This window comes from Paramisgurnus dabryanus, chromosome 19 (assembly GCF_030506205.2).
Source record: "Paramisgurnus dabryanus chromosome 19, PD_genome_1.1, whole genome shotgun sequence".
NCBI lineage: Eukaryota > Metazoa > Chordata > Actinopteri > Cypriniformes > Cobitidae > Paramisgurnus > Paramisgurnus dabryanus.
This window is the reverse complement of record NC_133355.1, coordinates 25,531,738-25,552,032: the sequence shown is the minus strand read 5'-3', so window position 1 is coordinate 25,552,032 and position 20,295 is coordinate 25,531,738. Positions and strand designations below refer to the sequence as shown.

The following is a 20,295-nucleotide window of genomic DNA, read 5'->3' as shown; positions in this document are numbered from 1 at the left end:
CATTATCAAAAAGTACACGTTTACCTAAAATGTGCATTTGTGCTCCTTAAAGGTAGCCTACATATCTGTTCCAAAAGGGTCCAGATTAGGACTTTTTAAAAAGGCACCGTCCAAGTGACAACTTACCTATTTCTGAGAGTGTACAGATGTGAGACTGTAAGCAAAAGGTGTTTATAATCAAAAGTTTACTTTTTAGAGTATTTTTTACATTTTTGTTTTGCTAAATCATATACAAAATATAATTCAATATATTTTGCTTAACAAAATAGACAAGGCATATTCATTGTTTACATAGCCTATTAAGATAGTCAGGCGCGCATGCGCTTTACGCGCGTTGGGGTAAACTTCGGCTGATGCAGACAGGCAGCAGGTGATGGGAAGCACATAAAGAAGCGTTAAGGATCGATTACTGAATATCCGGTAGTAATCTATTTTACCACTTATATATTAAAATAATCAAAAGCATTTACAGTTAGCTTGGCGCCTGCCGTATCATAAACATGACAACATGTCTATGAAAATGAATTTGATACGAGTGATGTCATTTAAACGAGTTTTAAAAGGAATGTATCTGTAATATCCTTTGCCTGCGGCATTTTTATGTACTGTTGCTGTTGTGATTTATAGAATTGCAGAAACGCGTTTAATCGTCTTTAATCACTTTACATTTATTGACATGTTTATTGCTGTCAATGATCGCCAGCGCATCTGTGGATGCGCTTGATTTAATCACAGTACGTTTAACACGGATTCTGTGCAGCCCTGTTTTCATAAAAGTGTCCTTTAAACGATTGGTTTAGATCTGTGCACTTGGATTAAAAAAATATTTTGTTTTGAATATCGCGACAGAGGCATAGTTTGTGGGTATTTTTATGAATAAACATCAGTGCGTTGAGTTTGGCAGCTTATTCGTAGCCTATTAAGAATGATAACGCGCGTGACGAAATTGTGGGATAACGAATACGAAACAACGCATAGGAAAATGACGGACTACAGTGCAAAGGCTTGATGTTAATGTATATAAATGTATAGCCTGCATGCCTTATACGTAAGTCAAAATTATCAGTTTGCACATAAATGACTAATCTGATTTATAATGCATGTATTCTCTTTTAAGCATTTGTGTTTATTAATCTTAGTGTTTCAGCTAATGAGCCATTATCTTGTGTAATCTGAATATGCAGGTGTCGATTAAATTTATTTCTAGACAAAGCTTTTTAATTCAAAGCTAATGGGTTTCAGAGACAAAAAAAATATTTAGGGTACTGTACATTTAAATAAACAATGTCATAGTAGAAAACTTTGGATCTTTGGCATGTACAACTAAAATATGTAGAATATGAATATGTAATATTTTATATGTGCGTATGTTTCTCTGAGAGAGTGTGTGAGAGTGTGATTCATCAGTGGGTGGTGTGTCAATTTTAAAGCAACAGTTGTCATAAAATCTGTGCAGATATTAAACTGAGAAAAAACTGAACCAAATTATTTCCTAACCTTTAGAGCTTTGCAATTTTTGTAACACTTTTTTTTAGCTTAAGCTGGTTTGCATTTTAGCTTGTTTAAGGTGACGGTAGCTGGTTTATGCTGGTCCTCCCAGGCTCAACCTGATTTTGCCAAAGTGAGAGATGTCCTCAGGGCACCATAATGACCCAAGTACAACATTTTTGTAAATAAAACTTAAACCCACTCCAAACCCCAACCCTAAGCATAACTTAACCCTAAATGAGGAAAAATATAAGTGAAAACAGTGGCCTAGAACAGTGGTTTTCAAACTGGGGGCTGCGAGATGGTGCAAGGAGGGGCCCAGTTTTATGACATTTTATGAAATACATTAATTTATCATGAATTCTGTGTAATTAAACCTAAAAAATAAGGCTACTAACCAAAAGCACTACTTTTTTGTATAATTTAATGTTTTTTTTATAAAAATGTTGAGTTTTAGAACAGTTTTTTGTCACAAATTTTCTTTGGGGGGCTGCGAAGGAATGCACCGTACACAAGGGGGGCCGTTTGGGAAAAAGTTTGGGAACCACTGGCCTAGAAGAACCATCACTCTTAGAAATGATTTACACATCTTTGTACGCTATGACACAGTATGTGTCATTTTGTGTTGATTTTGTGTTAAAATATAACACATGTTTCAATAATAACACAGAGATGTGGATTCTGGGACAACACTTATTTGTTGTTTTTAATCCTGGTTGTAAGCTTAAATTTGAAACAAACTGTGAACTTATTCCTGACATCTGATTGGTTGAGGGTAAAAAAAATGTTGCCCTGAGGACATCAACCACTTGGCAAAATCAGAAGAGCCTCCTCGCAGCCTTGCAAAGCTGGTCAAGATGGTGGGTCATCTGGTCCTGACCAGCTTAAAAAGTAGCCAAAACACATCTAGACCAACTTGCTACACCAGCTAAAACCAGGTTGTTTTTTTTCAGTAGGGAATAACAGTAAATTATGCATAATTACATGTAACTAACCTTAAAACAAATCTTAACCCTAAAATAAGTGCATGTTGTTAATTAATTCATAATTAAACGATAAAGTGTAACCCAATTTGTATGCAATGTGCCATAAAAGCAGTGTATAAAACCGCTAGTTTAGGCTCAGAGGCAATAAGCTGAAATAAAAAATTACAGCAATTAAACACTGAATTGAATTCACCCAAAACAGAATTATTCATCAACTTAAAAACTACAGCTGATCAAAATAATGCCAATTAAAGGCTAAGAACATAAAAAATGCCTTTGCTAATATCTAAGATTGTTTTGTTAGTCACATGTTATAATGTGCGATTGTGATCACAGGTCTGAAAGATGGCATCCGACTCTGAAGTTTGCGGGTCTGGTCACATGATCGACTCAGGCTGCCATGTTTTCGGAGTGCGTTCCTATTTGCATCACTTCTATGAGGAGTGCACAGCTTCAATGAGGGAACAGCATGAGGACCAGAGCCAGAGATCATCCCTGCAGTGGAGTCTATGGAAGGTATCAGTATATATATATATATATATATAATAGAAACAAATGAGAGAAATATCATTAAGAGTAAAATTAAGTAGATGATGTAAAACATCCGAGATGCAGGAAACTTAAGCAAAAGTTTTATTTGCTTACCATTCAATCTCATTGATGTCTATAAAATTCATTGAGATATTAAAGGTTGTTTCATGTAATTTTATTTCTTTCTTATGAGTAACTGTACTTTGGGTCACCTGACTTATAAAACACAAGTTTGGTTTTTTGGGGTGCATACAAGTTCAAAAGATTATTAATTTCACATTTTTCTGCTGAAAAGGCTGTAAAAAGGATTTGCTGGTTCAACTTAAAAAAGTAAGATACCTGGGATCTCATTTATAAAATGCTCGGTAAAACCATACTACATTTGATCTTACGATCATGTATCAAAAATGCAAATGTGTGATTCATAAAAAGCCGAACGTACGCGCAGGAAACGCGTGTACCCCTTTCAAATGTATTAATCGCAAATGAACTTGTGCGCAGCCGAGCAGTTTTTTAGATCTCCGCCTTTAAACGATGCCTAATTAATGTCATAGACTTATAAAAGAGCGCTTGTCAATGTTTAAATCCTTTACGAGCAGCAAGAATGGCTTTTATTTCCAAAACCCTGCAGCAATCGGATAAGCAAAAGTGCGTACGTCTGCTCAGACCCCGATGTGGCGCTTTTTATAAATATGGACTTTGCCGTGGATTTTTTGCATAGGCACACTTTACGAACAAATCTGTGCATATGCACGCTTTATAAATGAGGGCCCTGAAGTAAATTCAACTGAAAATATTCATTTTCAGGCAACAAATCTTTTCAAGTCAAATCAACTCAACATTTTAAGGTAACTTTAAGGTAACTTAATTTTTAAGTTGAACCAACAAATACTATTTTACACTGTACTGAACTGCTGTTCAACTGAACCAGAGAATCTGGTTTTGAACAAAATTGTTTCTCTCCTTTATTCACTCTTAGGTTGCACTTGCTCTTGGTGCTGCGCTCCTGGTGGTGGGACTGGTGGTCATGACAGTGGGCTACGCCATCCCCACTCGCATCGAGGCATTTGGCGAGGGAGAGCTGCTGTTCGTGGACCGCCAGGCCATGCGTTACAATCGCTCGCTTCACGTGTGTGTGCTGGTCGGGACAGGGATTCTCACGCTGGGTGGAGTACTGATGGCAGGAGGAATCCTGATGTCTAACTTCTCCACAGCTCCCACACCCACGAGACAGGAAGAGTCCAGTCCACGTTCATCCAGAGGAGAACGGAAAGCAGGAACCAGAATCGCGGGCGTAATGAAAAGCCCAGCAGATCCGGTAATGAAACCTCCCAGTCCAGCCTCAAGTGATGGAGGAGAATCTCCTCTTGCTAGGAATGATAAAGCTCAGAAGGGTTTGTAAAAGCCGTATGACAATGCTCGTTCAAGTGTGCTGTCGAAGTATTAAACAAATGCTCCTTGTTTATTTCTTTAAGAAAGTTGGGAGTGAATGGTTTGTGTTAAAGGTTTAAAAAAGCCTTCAATTGAAAAATCTGTTGTTTTATTATCTCAAAACATGTAGAGTAAAACTATGGCGTCTGTTATTCTGTATTTGTCTTTGTTCTTGTGAAAATAATTACGGTATAGTTATGGATTAAATGTGAGCCTGGATCACAAAACCAGTCATAAGGGTTAATTTTTTTTTTAATTAAGATTTATACATCTGAAAGTGAATAAATAAGCTTTGCATTGATGTATGGTTTGTTAAGATAGGACAATATTTGGCAGAAATACAACTATTTTATAATCTGGAATCTGAGGGTGCAAAAAAATGGAGAAAATAGCCTTTAAAGTTGTCCAAATGAAGTTCTTAGCAACACACATTACTTTTATTACAAAAAAATTACAGAATATCTTCATGGATCATGATCTTTATTTAATATCCTAATGATTATTGGCATAAAAAAATCAAAAAATTTGAGGCATACAATATATTGTTGGCTATTGCTACAAATATACCCTTGCGACTTATGACTGGTGTTGTGGTCCAGTGGGTGTTGTTTTACAGAAAGATTGTACCTTTAAGATCTTTTGTGTTTGGTAACCATGGTAATTTCAGTTAGGACCTTATTTAAGACAAAAGCTATTACACTACATTAACGCTTGACGTAAGGATTGTCTGAAGCGTGGCCAACAGCCAATCACAGTGGCAGCAACGCATGCGCAGGTCTTGCGTAAATGAAATTGGCTGGCTCGCACTAGTTTATTTGCATAAGGAGATGTGATTGGCTGACGCACGCGTTTGCGAATGAAAGGTTTATGAATGTTCAACTTCTGCCGCGAGCAATGGCAGTGACGTGACGTTGAGGAATCAACAATTCAGTTCGGCAAAGCATGACGTCACTCATTGAAAGTGAATGGGAACCGTTAACGCTTTCGCCCTGTGTGAACGTACCGTAACAGAATAAAGTTTCTAAGGGGGCGTGCACTCCACAGCGCTGAGCGCCGAGAGTTAAAACCTTTTGGTGAAACGCTCAGCTCGTCAATGTCACTTCTCACTCGCCGTCCAATCACAGTGGAGGAGGGGCGGGACAAATATTACAACAACCAACCGACGCATCAGTCAATGACTGATAAACAAAGCAGAAGAATCATAGCAACCAAAGCACTCTGCTGAAAAAAAATCTGGCAAATGCCTACAGTCGGCATCCGTTGGCGTTTTTAGCCGCATTTAAATGCTTTGGTGTGCATGCTACTTTAGTGCATTATCTTATTTTGTACCAGGGGTCTGTTGAATGCTGTATTCTGATTGGTTGAGAAATGTTCCACGGGTATGCATTATTTTTCGATAACCGCACACCTAACTTGCCAAATGTCTTAAAAATGGGCACCAGAGCAATGTTTGTGGTGACCGTGGTATAAGTGGAATAATTGACTGCGGTCCTTTGAATTATTTGAAAATAATGCACACCCACAGTGTTACTCCACTTTGCGTTGTGCTGCATTACTACCTTGGGTGTGCATTATTGTCTAATAATTCAATAGCCTATCGTCAATTTTTCCTTACTTAACTTTATGGGAACCCGACAGGTATCCTACCAGAAAACTAAAATGAAAGCCAGCTGTAACAATCACATTATGATAAACCTGCACATTGTTACTGTGTTTCAATTGTATTTTATTTTTACTGATAAATTGGTGTACTCCTGCCCAGGGACAGCAGATGAAATTTAGCTTTGTAGCTAATTCTGGGGTAGTATTATTACTGTCCATTGTCCCTGACAAATAAAGAACTAAATAAAAAATGCTTATTTTTTTACCTTCACAAATGGCCACTACATCACTCCATTATTCATATTCAATGTTTTTTAATAAATGTTAAATGTTTAAATGTAATGCTAACTCACGGATGATGTTTAGCACATTAATGCTAAAAAAAAAAAACACAGACTGTGATTACAATTCATTTAATAAAATTGATTTTTTTTGCCCCATTGAAATATAAAGGACAATCATTTTGTTTTCTGTACAGCAGCACCTCAAGCATTGTTGGTTGCATGGTAACAGACCTGACAGTTGATAGCTGAACACGATTAAGCCATTTGCTTCTGTAATTTGAATTTCAATTCAAGATTCAAAGCGTTTATTGTCATGTACCCAGTGAGGAAAGCAGGTTTCCCTGAGCAATGAAATTCTTACTTTGACGTCCATAAAGAATGCCAGGACTGTACGTACATACACAAACTGTACACAAATACATACCTACAATGTATGAAATATAAAAGAAGAAAAAAAATCCTAAAAATCCTAAGTTATTATATCATATCTTATGTTAAGACCTAAGATAGAAAGTTTCTGTAATAAGCCCCCAGGGTCACAAATGTTCTGCCACTATGCAGGATGAAAGTTACTTGCTTTTCCTAAAGGAAATACCAGTGCTTGCAAGGCAGCATATTTTTTAAGTAAAACTAAGATGTAACCCAAAATTTAGACAAAAAATAATTTAGTAGATAAAGCATCTTTTCGGCAACCCTGTGCTGATTTTTATGTCTAAAGTTAAAGAAAGAAGAGTCCAATTGTTATTAAAAAGTAAAATAACAGAAAAAACACCAATTGAAATTCAATATGCCAATAGTAGGATGATGTTGTTAGTTGTTAGTCAGCTGTTAACTATAGATTAATAATGATGAATGTTTGGATAGCATTACAAATATTTAAAATTAAACACAAGGCACATTTTGAATGGGCTCTGATTAAAGAGGTTCCAGATTTTTAGCACTCTGCTGCACCTTACAAATTCTAATTTTGGTACAGCGATCACCTTTAAGGTACCTACTGTCAGAGGTTTAAAAAGTACTAAAAAATGTTACTCAAGTGAAAGTACAAGTACTGAGCGTAAATTTTACTCAATTAAAAGTAAAAGTATCTGGCCAGAATCATACTTGAGTAAAAGTAAAAAAAAATTATCACATTAAAATTGTACTTGAGTATTAAAAAAGTAAAAGTACCAGGAAGAATGAAAACTAGAAAGTGTTTAAGCTTTTAATCTCCAAAAACATAAAGCCGATGAACCACATACAAGGTTTTATCCTGCTTTTCAACTGTTTGTATTTAATTGTTTTTAATTATCAAACTATAAGACTACTACCTAATTTCAGTATGCAACATGCTACTCAAAGTTGTAAAACCTTGAATTTACCTTAAATTTCAAGCTCTATCAAACCTCTCAGGCAGCCGATGCAGGAAGACGTATTTTAGACCTTGCTCACCCTGTCAGTAAAAATCCAATTTTGGTGCATATCCGATTGGAATCCAATCAAATTTAGAACGTGTGAATGGCCAAAAACCACATGAAATCCTTTTTTTCTAAACTGTTTCAATCCAAAAATCATTTTAAAATCGTATTTTCGGAAATCCATTTCAGTCTGACCACCCTGATTGCATTTGTGTAGCTTTTCGGTTACGTCATGCTGTCGCATCACATTAAACACGTCAGACGTTGAGGCAGCGTGATGTCATTACCATAGAAACAGTGCAGATAATCCCGAAAACGGCAGAACGCTACAGGACACACAGATCAGATGTGAAATTGTGATACACAATATGTACAGTAAGTCTGTCAAATCAGATATGCACCAAAATCTGATTTGGACTGACAGTGTGAACAAGGTCTTAGTCTTGATAGAGAGGCTACAAATAGCAGGGAACGGGTCACACAGGTGTTGTCGGTTTAAAGAGGCGAAAACATCTTCATCATCAGATGAACTGTTGGCCAACTCTTTAGTGTGGTCCAAAGGCTCCAGAATAAATAATGTTTAAATTAATTTGGCCATCAGCGCAATTCAATTGGTTTGGTAAAGGCAAGGGAAAATAGAATGATAGAATGAAGTGATCTTTAAAATAGAAGTACTTTTTAACTGTAAATAAAATTGTAAGGAGTAAAAAGTACTTTTTTTCTTTAAAAATTTAATTAAGTAAAAGTACTGATTTTTAATCGTACTCAAGTAAAGTAAAAATACCCAAAAATAATACTTAAAGGTATTGCGGAGGATTTTCTTTTTCCGGGTGGATCATCAAGACTATTGGTCCTCCTAGTTGTCAATCAGGAGTGTTGCGCAATTGCATTTTTTTAAAAAGTGGAGAAGGCAGTTCTTTTCTAAAATTCGAGAAAATCCTCCGCTACACCTTTAAGTACAGCAATCAAGTAAAATTACTCAAGTACTTTGCACCTCTGCCTACTGTATGTGCACCTGTAAGGAACCAATATGCTCCTATTACTGTAGGTACATAAGTGTACATTTTAAACAAAATGACATGTAAACAAACACAATTATCATCTCCATATCTCAAAATTTGTCTCTACGAATAAGGAAACAATAAATCAATGTCAGCGTAATCCAACTACTTTTTGAAGAAATTTTCATGTAGATCGAAACCTGCATTCATTAATGGTGTAAATAACTATTAACCGCCTTCAGAAAAGTGTGATCTTATAGCAAAACGTCTCTTTATATTGAACAACATCTTACAGTAGGATGTTTTAGTGACTGTAAATAGATGCAGGAAACAGGCGTGACTCTCTCTCTCTCTCTCTCTCTCTCTCTCTCTCTCTCTCTCTCTCTCTCTCTCTCTCTCTCTCTCTCTCTCTCTCTCTCTCTCTCTCTCTCAGCTCAGTATATGGGCTATTAACAATCAATTAGCACACGTAGGGCCATCAAGAATCATTCAATCTTCAGCGGCCATAGTCTATGCTTAAAGAAAAAAGCAAGACAAGGAAGGAGAGAGAGAGAGAGAGAGAGGAAAATAAATGTTGTTTGTTTTCAGCTTAAGGCTATGTGGTTGATGCCAGTAATGTGTTGGCAGCTTGTTAACACATGTTTGTTTAGACGCTTCACACTAGATGAAGGCTTCAGCACTCAGGTTACACATCACTAGCTGGCACCTCAACATACTGAAGGTGTCAACTACCACAACCACTGACTATTCCAGTATATTGTCGTAAACAAAAGTCATTGCAGTCAGACATATCTGTGCTCAGACTGAGAGGCAAACGGACCCACGGAGAGAAGCTGGGGATTGGGGAAATGAGACGAAACTGTCACGCTCCATTGACTGGTCGGTGGAAAATCACTCGCTGCTTTGAGAAACTGCACACGGCGGAAATTCAGTGAACTTGTGAACTCTTGGCAGCGTTGAATGATGATGATGCACTCAAGGTTTCAATTACAAGCATGCTGATGTTTACCTATTAAAGGGTTTTTTGTGATATGAGATTTATTTGAGGTCCCTGACATTATTTGTTCAATACACTGTTAAAAAAAGGTCAAAATATGTGGGGAAGTACCCCTTAAAATGTGCTAATATTTACAATTAGGTGCAGATATTTTGACCTTTTTAATATATAAAATAATTGTAGATACCTATAGATAGGTCTGTACTTTGGTATTCAACAAAGTTGCAAGAGGGATTACGATGCTTCAATCTGTAAAGCAAGCGTCTGCGTTTGCTTTCCATTTCACATCAGTCATTCGGGGCTGTGATGAAAAGTATTTCATCTCTTGGTTTCAAACAGTGTGTCATTTCTGAATGGCAGCTCAGCGTGACAGATCATCCGTGTAAAAAATCAGAATTTATTCAAACATATGACTGCAAAATATGCAACGGATAACAGAGCTACTGACAGGCGATCACGTCAAGCGATCCAATATTTCATTTGCTCACGAGTCTGTGGCTTTTGGAGGCCCTCGTGCGCTGTGATCACCCATGATGTGACATAAAGATACACACTAACTTGACACATTTTGACAAGCAGTCACCAGAGCTAATTCAATGTTATGCAATGACGAATGAAAATCTGATAAGAATAATGGCTGTCACTGCCAGGATAGTGAAACCGCTTTTGTTTTGGGGTTTTGTGACAGACAGATATTGCGTGGCACAATTACTAAATCTCACATTTAAATTAAAAAAGTTTTATTGCGGTAAGTTTGTATCTTTGAAAGACCTATTATAAGATTTCACAGTGGCGTAACCGTACCCCTATTTGCCATCGTTGCAGTTTGTCAGACATAAAATGTTAATTGGATTGCTAAGTGAGAAATATCGCATCCAATAGAAATCACCTCGGAGTCAAAATATTGGGAAAAAGCAATATTTCAAATGAGATTTTAATTTGGATAATCTTTTGAACTTTAATAGAGCCCGAGCCGGTGGGCATATTGAGATTACCACATCATTATTAAACAAAAGTGACACAAAACCATCAATTCTCGGTCCGTGACAGATAAACGCTTTCCACTGCACAAATAATATTAGTTCTGCCTACTGACGCCAGCTCTTATCTGACTCGGGCTTATTGGGTTCACACTGCTGTCAGGTGCTGAGAGATTTGACAGAAATGTTTGCATATATGAATAGCTACACGCACATATATAGATGCTGGCAGATCCTCGGAGGAAGCCTAAGGCAGAGTGAATGAGACAAGCCCGTATCTATGGTTTAATGAAATCCCCCCCGCTCATCAAACACGGGGAGAGAGTGATTATACATGGAGTGGGACAGAGACGCGAGATGAAACGTATGGTTTCTAAATATCACCGTCTATATGCCATATCACTGTCATAATATGCTTGCCTTAATGATGGACATGTCTCAGGCTTGGGGGGCGATATAGGATCGTGCACAAGGTTGTGGATTCAGACTGAAGGTGAGCACAATAAAGGGTGTGTACAATAATCATATCATTACTAGTTGTGTTTTCAAATTATACAAATCAGATTTGAGACTTTATGTCTACTTAAAAATCTGTCTATCTACATAACTATCTATCTCTTTGTATATATAAGTTGTGTATAAAAGTAACACAAAATGTGTTGTTTCAATAATAATAGAGATGTGTGCATTACTTGTGATCAGATCGACGAAAACACATCTTAATACCAAATGTAAACAGCCAACAAATGTTACAAATGTTAGTGTGTTGTCCCAGAATCAACACTCACTAATGTGTTGTTTTTAACACATCCAATAGTGTGCCTGTCTGTCTACCTACTTAATAACCAAGCTAACTGTCCGTCTACTTAATCTATCTGTGTGTCCGTCTAGTTACTCAAAATATTTCACATATTACTCATTACTAGTTACTCCTTTCTAAAGAAATATTATTACGTATTACTTAGCCAACAGCAATTAGTTACACTAGTTACATTACTTTTTCATTACACCCTAAAAAATGGGTAATTGCATATTTTTGGAGTCTGTGAATTTATGAAAGTTACAGATAAATGAAGAGTACAACTGACTCAACTATTTTCTAAGCACCTTCTGTTTTTTTAATAAATACTTAAATCTGTGACAGGGCTCAAGCAGGTGGAACCAACAAAAAAGGGCATATTAAATGTTTATTTAGTTTTGCCAATTTTCTTTTTGTCTATTGTTTACTGTAATTACATCTGTGTAATATCAGCCTCATTGCTTTCACATAGACATATAAAACACCGCTCAGATATGCTATTGTACATAAATGTCACCTTAGTATAACAAAGAAAATAGAAACACTCACTTTACAGTCAGACGTCTGTTTATCCCTGCATCCTGCACACAAACGCGTCCCCTGCACAATATTGCCACAGACGCGCTGCCTCAGCTATGTGCTCGTAAGCCAAAACACGTCTTTGAAATAAACATGTCCAAACACGCAAAGTTGCTCTCTTGCCTGGAAACATTCACCAAACAAACGTTCATATCCTTATCTGATGCAGAAATGTTATAAAGAAGGCACACAGCGAGAGTACAGGCACTATCAGTCCGGGCTTCTCTACGCAGCACAGGCGGTTGGTTACCGAAGACGGCGTCTTCCCCCGGCTCCTCTACTCTGCCGAAACCCGGGCTCCGGCCTACTCCTCGGATTTCCTTTTTTCAATGACGCAAAATGACGATTTTTACATCATTGAAAGAAGGAAGTGTCTCACTGAAATGAGTATTTCTCCCGTCTCAGGAGAAACTGAGGGAATGATGCACGACCATTTAAAAACATGACTGGGGTTCTAACGATACAAAGCTTAATCCAAATGGGTGAAGTTTCCCTTTAATTAAACTACTTGTTACCAGGTCTGTCGCATGCGCGAGACTAAAGTCACGTGACCTCAGTGACGCGGATGACATATGGCGTGGCTGACGTGTTATCTGGTGCGCCCCAGCTGTTTTTTGTGCCCAGGCTTTGTTTACAGTCTGAGGGAGACGTACGCAGTTAGTTTGAAAAAAAAACTTTGCAACATGTCTGAGGACAACACGTCATTCACGTCTGTCTACTTAATTTGCCTGTCAGTCAGTCAGTCAGTCAGTCAGTCAGTCAGTCAGTCAGTCAGTCAGTCAGTCAGTCAGTCAGTCAGTCAGTCAGTCAGTCAGTCAGTCAGTCTGTCTGTCTGTCTGTCTGTCTGTCTGTCTGTCTGTCTGTCTGTCTGTCTGTCTGTCTACTTAATTTGTCTGTCTGTCTGTCTACTTTGTCTGTCTGTCTACTTAATGTGTCTCTCTGTCTATCTGTCTGTCTACTTAATTTGTCAGTCTGTCTGTCTGTCTGTCTGTCTACTTAACAATATGTCTACCTGTCTGTCTACTTAATGTGTCTGTCTGTCTATATACTTTGTCTGTCTGTCTACTTAATGTGTCTGTCTGTCTGTCTGTCTGTCTGTCTGTCTGTCTGTCTACTTAATGTGTCTGTCTGTCTTTCTGTCGGTCTGTCTGCCTACTTAATTGGTCTGTCTGTCTGTCTACTTAATCTGTCTGTCTACCTAATTTGTCTGTCTGTCTGTCTACTTAATCTGTCTGTCTACCTAATTTGTATGTCTGTCTGTCTACTTAATGTGTGTGTGTGTGTGTGTGTGTGTGTGTGTGTGTGTGTGTCTGTCTGTCTACTTGATGTGTCTGTCTGTCTGTCTGTCTGCCTACTTAATCTGTCTGTCTGTCTGTCTGTCTGTCTACTTAATGTGTCTGCCTGTCTGTCTGTCGACTTAACAATTTGTCTGTCTGTCTGTCTGTATACTTTGTCTGTCTGTCTACTTAATTTGTCTGTCTGTCTGTCTACTTTGTCTGTCTGTCTGTCTACTTAATGTGTCTGTCTGTCTGTCTGTCTGTCTGTCTGTCTGTCTACTTAATTTGTCTGTCTGTCTTTCTGTATACTTTGTCTGTCTGTCTGTCTACTTAATGTGTCTGCCTGTCTGTCTGTCGACTTAACAATTTGTCTGTCTGTCTGTCTGTATACTTTGTCTGTCTGTCTACTTAATTTGTCTGTCTGTCTGTCTACTTTGTCTGTCTGTCTGTCTACTTAATGTGTCTGTCTGTCTGTCTGTCTACTTAATTTGTCTGTCTGTCTTTCTGTATACTTTGTCTGTCTGTCTGTCTACTTAATTTGTCTGTCTGTCTGTCTACTTAATGTGTCTGTCTGTCTTTCTGTCTGTCTTTCTGTCTACTTAATCTGTCTGTCTGTCTGTCTGTCTGTCTGTCTACTTAATTTGTATGTCTGTCAGTCTACTTAACAGTTTTTCTAACAATATGTCTACCTGTCTGTCTACTTAATCTGTCTGTCTGTCTACTTAATTTGTTTGTCCGTCTGTCTACTTAACAGTTTTTCTAACAATATGTCTACCTGTCTGTCTACTTAATCTGTCTCTCTGTCTATTTAATTTGTCTGTCTACTTATCTAGCTGTCAGTCTGTTTAACATAACAATCTAGCTGTCTGTCTAACTAATAATCTATCATTTAAAAGAGCTCTCATTAAAGAAGCCATTTGCATTTACTACAAGCAAATGCCCTTCATAGTCCAGATCCGATACAGATACAGCTCGATCCAAAGAGATGTTTGTGCAAAAACTATATGGCTTAATTATGAATAACCTTTTTTTCTGAAGAAACTAATCATTTTACAGAAACCATTCTTGAATAGCTCACACCTTAGGTCGTATAAATGTGACTCTGCTCGTGTAAAAGAAAACAACAAAGCTATACTGAACACCGAATTACAGTGGAAGAGAATTTCAAGGGCACTTTGACTAATTCAGATGGCCAGGTTGCATAGCAACTTCATCCATTCAGTCCAATCGAATGTCAAGTCCTGATTTCCATGAGCAATTTCAGATGATGTCATTATCTATTAACAGCTTGGACACAGGTGGCAAAATGCTCCACTTTCAAGAAGGCAAGAAGCAATTCTTAGTCTATTTTTACAACAGAGATGATGTAATGCCTTTGAGTTTGACTGTTTTATGAATCATCTAGCGCCACCCTGTGCTACTATGAAGAACTTCCTTTATGTAAGTTTCTCAAAGAAATGACATCATGTGTTTACATCGTAGGCTGAGGTGACAGATCAGACAAAGTGTAAGAAAAGGTGGGCGACGGAAGAAAAAGATAAAATTGGAAGCTGACTGAGTGAACGTGGATGAGTAAGAAAGAATAAATATGTAAAAAAAAAAAACCCAAGGACAAACTTGTCTTGTTGGGTTTAGCATTCTGTGGAAGTCTGTAACAAAAACAATCTATTTTCAAATACTTGTTTTATAAAACGTATTACAAAAAATACAGGCGTATCAGCCATTTTCACCTCTTTCAAAAGCTATTGTGGTAATACCGTGATACAATAGTATTATCACTGCATTTTATATATAGGCTACCATGGTTACATGTACACCAATGTATCCCAAACAATACCATGGCCAAAATAAATGCAAATAAACAAATAAAAATGGCCAAATACTGCAGTGTTTCCATGTTTGTTTCTCAGATTTAATTTGTTAATGTTTGTTTTGTTTTTTGAGGGGGCCGGGTTGGGTTTACAACAAATATCAACCTGTGATCTTAACTATGCCAGTATTATAATCTTAAAATATAAAATCCACATATAGCCACATTCATCAGATGTTGGTCTCTTTAAGATGCTTTCATTAAAAACATAACTGCAGAAGAACAGTACAATGTAAAATATGATGATCCAGGGTCACAGTCAAGACTCTTGTGGTTACATTGCGCCCCCTTGTGGCGTAAACTGCACTAATGTAAAATTAGGGTTGATAATATTATAGAAATTGTGTTGGTTTTGACTGTATCCTTATTTTGTCTTACTGCTAGTGTTCAGAAATTCATTTATGATCACTGGCATACAAAATAGTCTGGTGAAAGATCCAGGCTTATGTAAGGAAAAATCAAAAGCACAGTATTTATATCTGTGTAATAAAAATTAACTTAAGAAGATACAAAAACAAACTGTTAAAATATATTTTTTGTTTATAGAAAACAATTTACATCACAGTTCAAAAGTTAATGGTCATTTATTTATTTGTATTCATGTTTTGAACCACATTTTATAATAATAATGTAAATGTAACTAAAAAGTTATATTTTAGCATCTTTGATTTTTTTAAATATTTATTTGTATGATACAGCTGCAAATAAGTATTTGAACACCTGACTATCCGCTAGAATTCTTACCCTGAAACACCTGTTAGTCTGCCTTGAAAATGTCCACCTTTACTCCATTTATTATGCTAAATTAGATGCCCCTGTTTGAGGTCGTTAGCTGCATAAAGACACCTGTCCACCTCATACAATCAGTAAGAGTCAAATTCAGACCCCTCCATGATTTCGAAGTGGGAGAACTTGCAAAATAGCAGGGTGTTCAAATACTTATTTTCCTCACTGTAATCATTTAAAAAATATAATAATGTTTTAAATTGATTATATCTACTCAATATATAAGAAAAAAAATGCTGTTTGATTGCGTATTTATATACTGTTAGTTCTTATGAAGTGTATATGTTAGAGGTGAGCGGGGCACAAACTAACGCAGGGTTAAACACGTCTACTTTACATATTTATCCAGGGCCGAGCTTTTGGTCTTCTATTACTGATCTCCTGTGAATTTTTTAAAAGTTAAAATGTGTTTATCTTAAGATATTGAACAAAGAGTGTTTTGGAGGCATGAAAGCAAAAATCTTTATGTTTTTTTTTTCGATTTCTAAGTTGGGTGGTCACCCTATCCAACCTTATATTATTTTAAACTTTAAGTGTTCATTTGTGGCAGAAATGTGTGTGTTGATTGTGTAAAAAAAGATTAATCTAACTTACATATTTTTTAATGAAATATCGAAAACCAAGTGCCCCGCTCTTCCATATAGGAAAGTAATATAGCATTATAAACGGCCAACATCTATTTTGCTTTCCAGTGATGTTAAACAGGTATAAATGTACTTCTTTTTTATGGGTGGAGAAACAAACAAAAAGGACACAACGTATTTCACTATATTGCTTCACACTTACACTTTTAATAAACTCTTTATCAAATAAACCTCCAGTAAGTGAACATTAACCAATACCAATTTAATAAGAAATCTTTGCGTGGCTCGTGTCTCCTGTAAAGAAAATTGTATCAACCAGAAACTTACTGGAATGTTTTTAAAACCATCACATTTGTAAAATACAAAACGGCACATTTATACAACATCATCTGTTAGCATCAGTTTACCTCTGATGTACAAGCCAAGACAGTCTGTTGTTATAAACTGACACTTTATGTATGTCAACTGTTAAAACCCTCTATCTCGCTCTCTCTCAAAAAAAAAAAAAAAAACAGATATCAAAACTTAGTTATAGGTTTTGTTTCCATTCCTTTTAGAAAAAGAACGGCTTTGGAGATAAGCTGAAGCTATGCGAGAAATAAATTATTCAGGGGAATTCAATAGACCTCTGGAAAAATCCCAGAGGTGATGTTCCCAGATGCAAATTTAGACTCAGCTTTAAAATATTACCCATCATCACGTCTCTCTCACTTGCACACACGCACAGAGATACTGAGAGTGACAGGCTGTGATGGTTTTCAGTCTTTTTTCTTGCCGTGTTCAGTACTGTAAAGGTTTAAATCACTGGGGCTGAAGTCACCACAGAAGCCGTTGGTTGAAGGTTGAGACTCTGATGGAAAGTGTCGTAGTTCTGAGTCCTGGAGACAATGGTACTGCTCCACAAAATCAGGGCACTTCTCCATAAATCCACAGAAATCATCTGCCACAAACAATATGACAAATAACCTTAGGGGACATTTCACGAGACGTTTTTTTTTTAGATGTAAAATAAATCTTTGGTGTCCCCAGATTATGTTTGTTTCAGCTCAAAATACCATATGAATGATTTATTATAGCATGTTAAAATTGCCACTTTGTAGGTGCAAGTTAAAATTAGGTGTTTTTGGGTGTTTCCTTGTAAGTGCAAATGAGCTGATGAAATGCAAATACTGATCGCCATAATGGTGATTTGTTGAAATTGAAACTCAGTTGTGCCTTAAAATAGATTTTTCGATTAATCGTTTTTTTAAACATGGTCAATTCAGAATCGATTCTCAAAGAGCAGAATCGATTTTTTAATTAACATTAATCAAATTACTAGTCTTCTTCACGTGATGTTACCAAGGAGCGAGAGGTGAGCCTGTCATTCTTTCATTTAGTCCTTAAAATGGCGGTTTTGGGTGCTTCATCGACGTTGATGCCACCTTCACATAAAAAGTAAGAGGTATGGAGGCATTTTAGATTTCGCTAGCAAGACGACGACGGTAGTGTTGTGGCTTTTAATTTCTTTTTATTAATTACCCACTCTTTTTTATTATTATAGTATTTGTATTAAATCTATATTCGTTCAGTTGAATTGAGAAATGAGTATAAAAACCAACCCGAGATCTGGAATCGAAAATTGAATCGAGAATCGAATCGATAGCTTGTGAATCGAAATTGAATCGATCTGGAACATCTGAATCGATACCCAGCCCTAACTAAATGGCAGTGCCGTGGTTGAATAATGCAGATAAAGGGGCAGTATTATTAGAATAAGATCCCCTTCTGACATCACAATGGGAGCCAAATTTCAATGACCTATTTTTTCACATGCTTGCAGAGAATGGTTTACCAAAACTAAGTTACTGGGTTGATCTATTTCACATTTTCTAGGATGAGAGAAGCACTGGGGATCCAATTATAGCACTTAAACATGGAAAAGTCAGATTTTCCCCTTTAATGGTGCGTTCACACCAAACGCGGAAGAGGCGGCAAGCACAAGTGATTTACATGTGAAGTCAATGCAAAGACGCAAATAGGCATCCTGCGGCACGGTAAGCCCAAATAGCAGGGCACAGATAGCACGTTCGAGTTGAAAAATCAGAATTTTGGCAGATTTCTGTGCTGAGTTAACCAATCAGGAGCTTGCTCTAGCAGTGACGTGATAACAGGAAGCGAGCGGAGGCAGAAAAACAAAACAACAATGGAGGACGCTCATCATGGCCATATGATATTTCAGAGTGTGGGAAACTGCTGTTTGAATTCTCTTTAAAGGGTTTGGTGTTACAAAGCAAGCAAAACTAAATAAAGCCAAATATGCTTTCATATCATCAAATTCTGATTGATAATCAACAATATTTCTCATTGAATATTATGTTTTACTCAAAATGTATGCATTGCTAACACCATTCTGTCTTGACCTGAATAGTGAACAGGCGTGTGGACATTTTGGGTTCAACTAAAGGATGCATAAAAGGACAGAACAGTCAAACACAGGTACAGTACATGTAAAACAAAGCTAAAGGTCCTACCATATGTGACTTTTCCTTTGTCTTTACAATCTATGGCTCTGAAGAGGTCACTAACAGCCAGATCACCGACCCCCAGAGCCGTTTTCAAAATTGTGGCCAACTCATCTTCCACAACAGCTCCATCTTCTTGTGCTTCAAACATCTGGACAGAAGAAATAAATATTCACTATGAATTTTAGTTTTGCCATGAAACATTCATTTATTATGGAAACACCATTTAAAGAAACTTTATGAATCACTATGACCTAGTACAGTGGTTACCAATCCGGTTCCTGGAAATCTACCCTGCTGCATACTTAGATCAACCCTGCTTCACCTCACCTGCCTCGGAAAAGCTTGATTAGCAGGTTCAGGTGTGTTTGATTGGGGTTGGAGGTGAACTCGACAGGAACAGGATTGGTGACCATTGATCTAGGCTGCATCTCAATTCCGCTCCCGAGGTGGTGAATCAGTATATTGTGTTTCCAGATTCGGGCACTGGTAACGACCCTATAGCTCACTTCACATTGGGTCACTGTTCACTTTTTTCCTGTGACGTGGCTGCTTAAGTGCATTGTGATACTTCACAGCGATTCAGAAAGGTCACGTGATATCCGGTAAGGGAACATGGTGAGCATCGATGCTCACTGTTTTTTGCGTTGCATTGTGGGAATTCTTAGGGAACGAATGATCCAGTGCACTGGAAGGATTTTGCGATGAGACAGCCCTTAAAACGTCCGACTCCCTGATCAGTGCCCAGACTACTGAACAAGGGAGCTGATTGAGACACAGCCCTTGTAAATAGCACGTGGTTTATACTATATGTAATTTTCACCACTAGAGGTCACTAAACAACAACAACAGCATTGCTTAATGACGCTGTAAAAGAGCGTGGATTGATGGAAATTGTAGTCTTCACCAGTGTTGGGGTAGCGCATTATAACAAGTAACGCGCATTACGTACTAATATTACTTTTCTGTAGTAACGAGTAAAGTTACGCATTACTTGATAAATGCACACATTAATATTTGAGTTACTTTTAAAAAAAAGTAATGCAAGTTACTTTTCAGTTTAATTAATTCAATTTAAAAATAAAATGTACTGAATTAACATGAACATATTAACGTATAATTACGCACTCGGTGCGCCTGAGTGAGAACAGTTTGAGTCAGAAACGGAGATGGTTTGCGATAATAAAAAAACACCTGCA

At 37.2% G+C, this 20,295-nt stretch overlaps 2 protein-coding genes across 2 annotated transcripts in view; one reads left to right on the top strand and one right to left on the bottom strand.

Moving 5' to 3' along the window:
- Positions 1–302: 302 nt before the first annotated feature.
- On the top strand, positions 303–6,478 carry nrsn1l (neurensin 1-like). The gene is made up of 3 exons (XM_065294508.1): positions 303–420; positions 2,811–2,990; positions 3,985–6,478. Exons 2-3 carry the CDS (start codon positions 2,820–2,822, stop codon positions 4,405–4,407), a joined length of 594 nt encoding a protein of 197 aa, XP_065150580.1. The 5' UTR covers positions 303–420; positions 2,811–2,819; the 3' UTR covers positions 4,408–6,478.
- Positions 6,479–16,754: 10,276 nt separating this feature from the next.
- Positions 16,755–20,295, bottom strand: part of lpcat1 (lysophosphatidylcholine acyltransferase 1) — a 36,004-nt gene continuing 32,463 nt past the window's right edge. Inside the window, exons 13-14 of the mRNA XM_065294507.2 lie at positions 19,106–19,247; positions 16,755–17,532 (exon numbers count right to left, since the gene is read on the bottom strand). Of these exons, the coding sequence (XP_065150579.1) occupies positions 17,351–17,532; positions 19,106–19,247 (324 nt within the window). The 3' untranslated portion in view covers positions 16,755–17,350. The remainder of the gene's footprint in view (positions 17,533–19,105; positions 19,248–20,295) is intronic.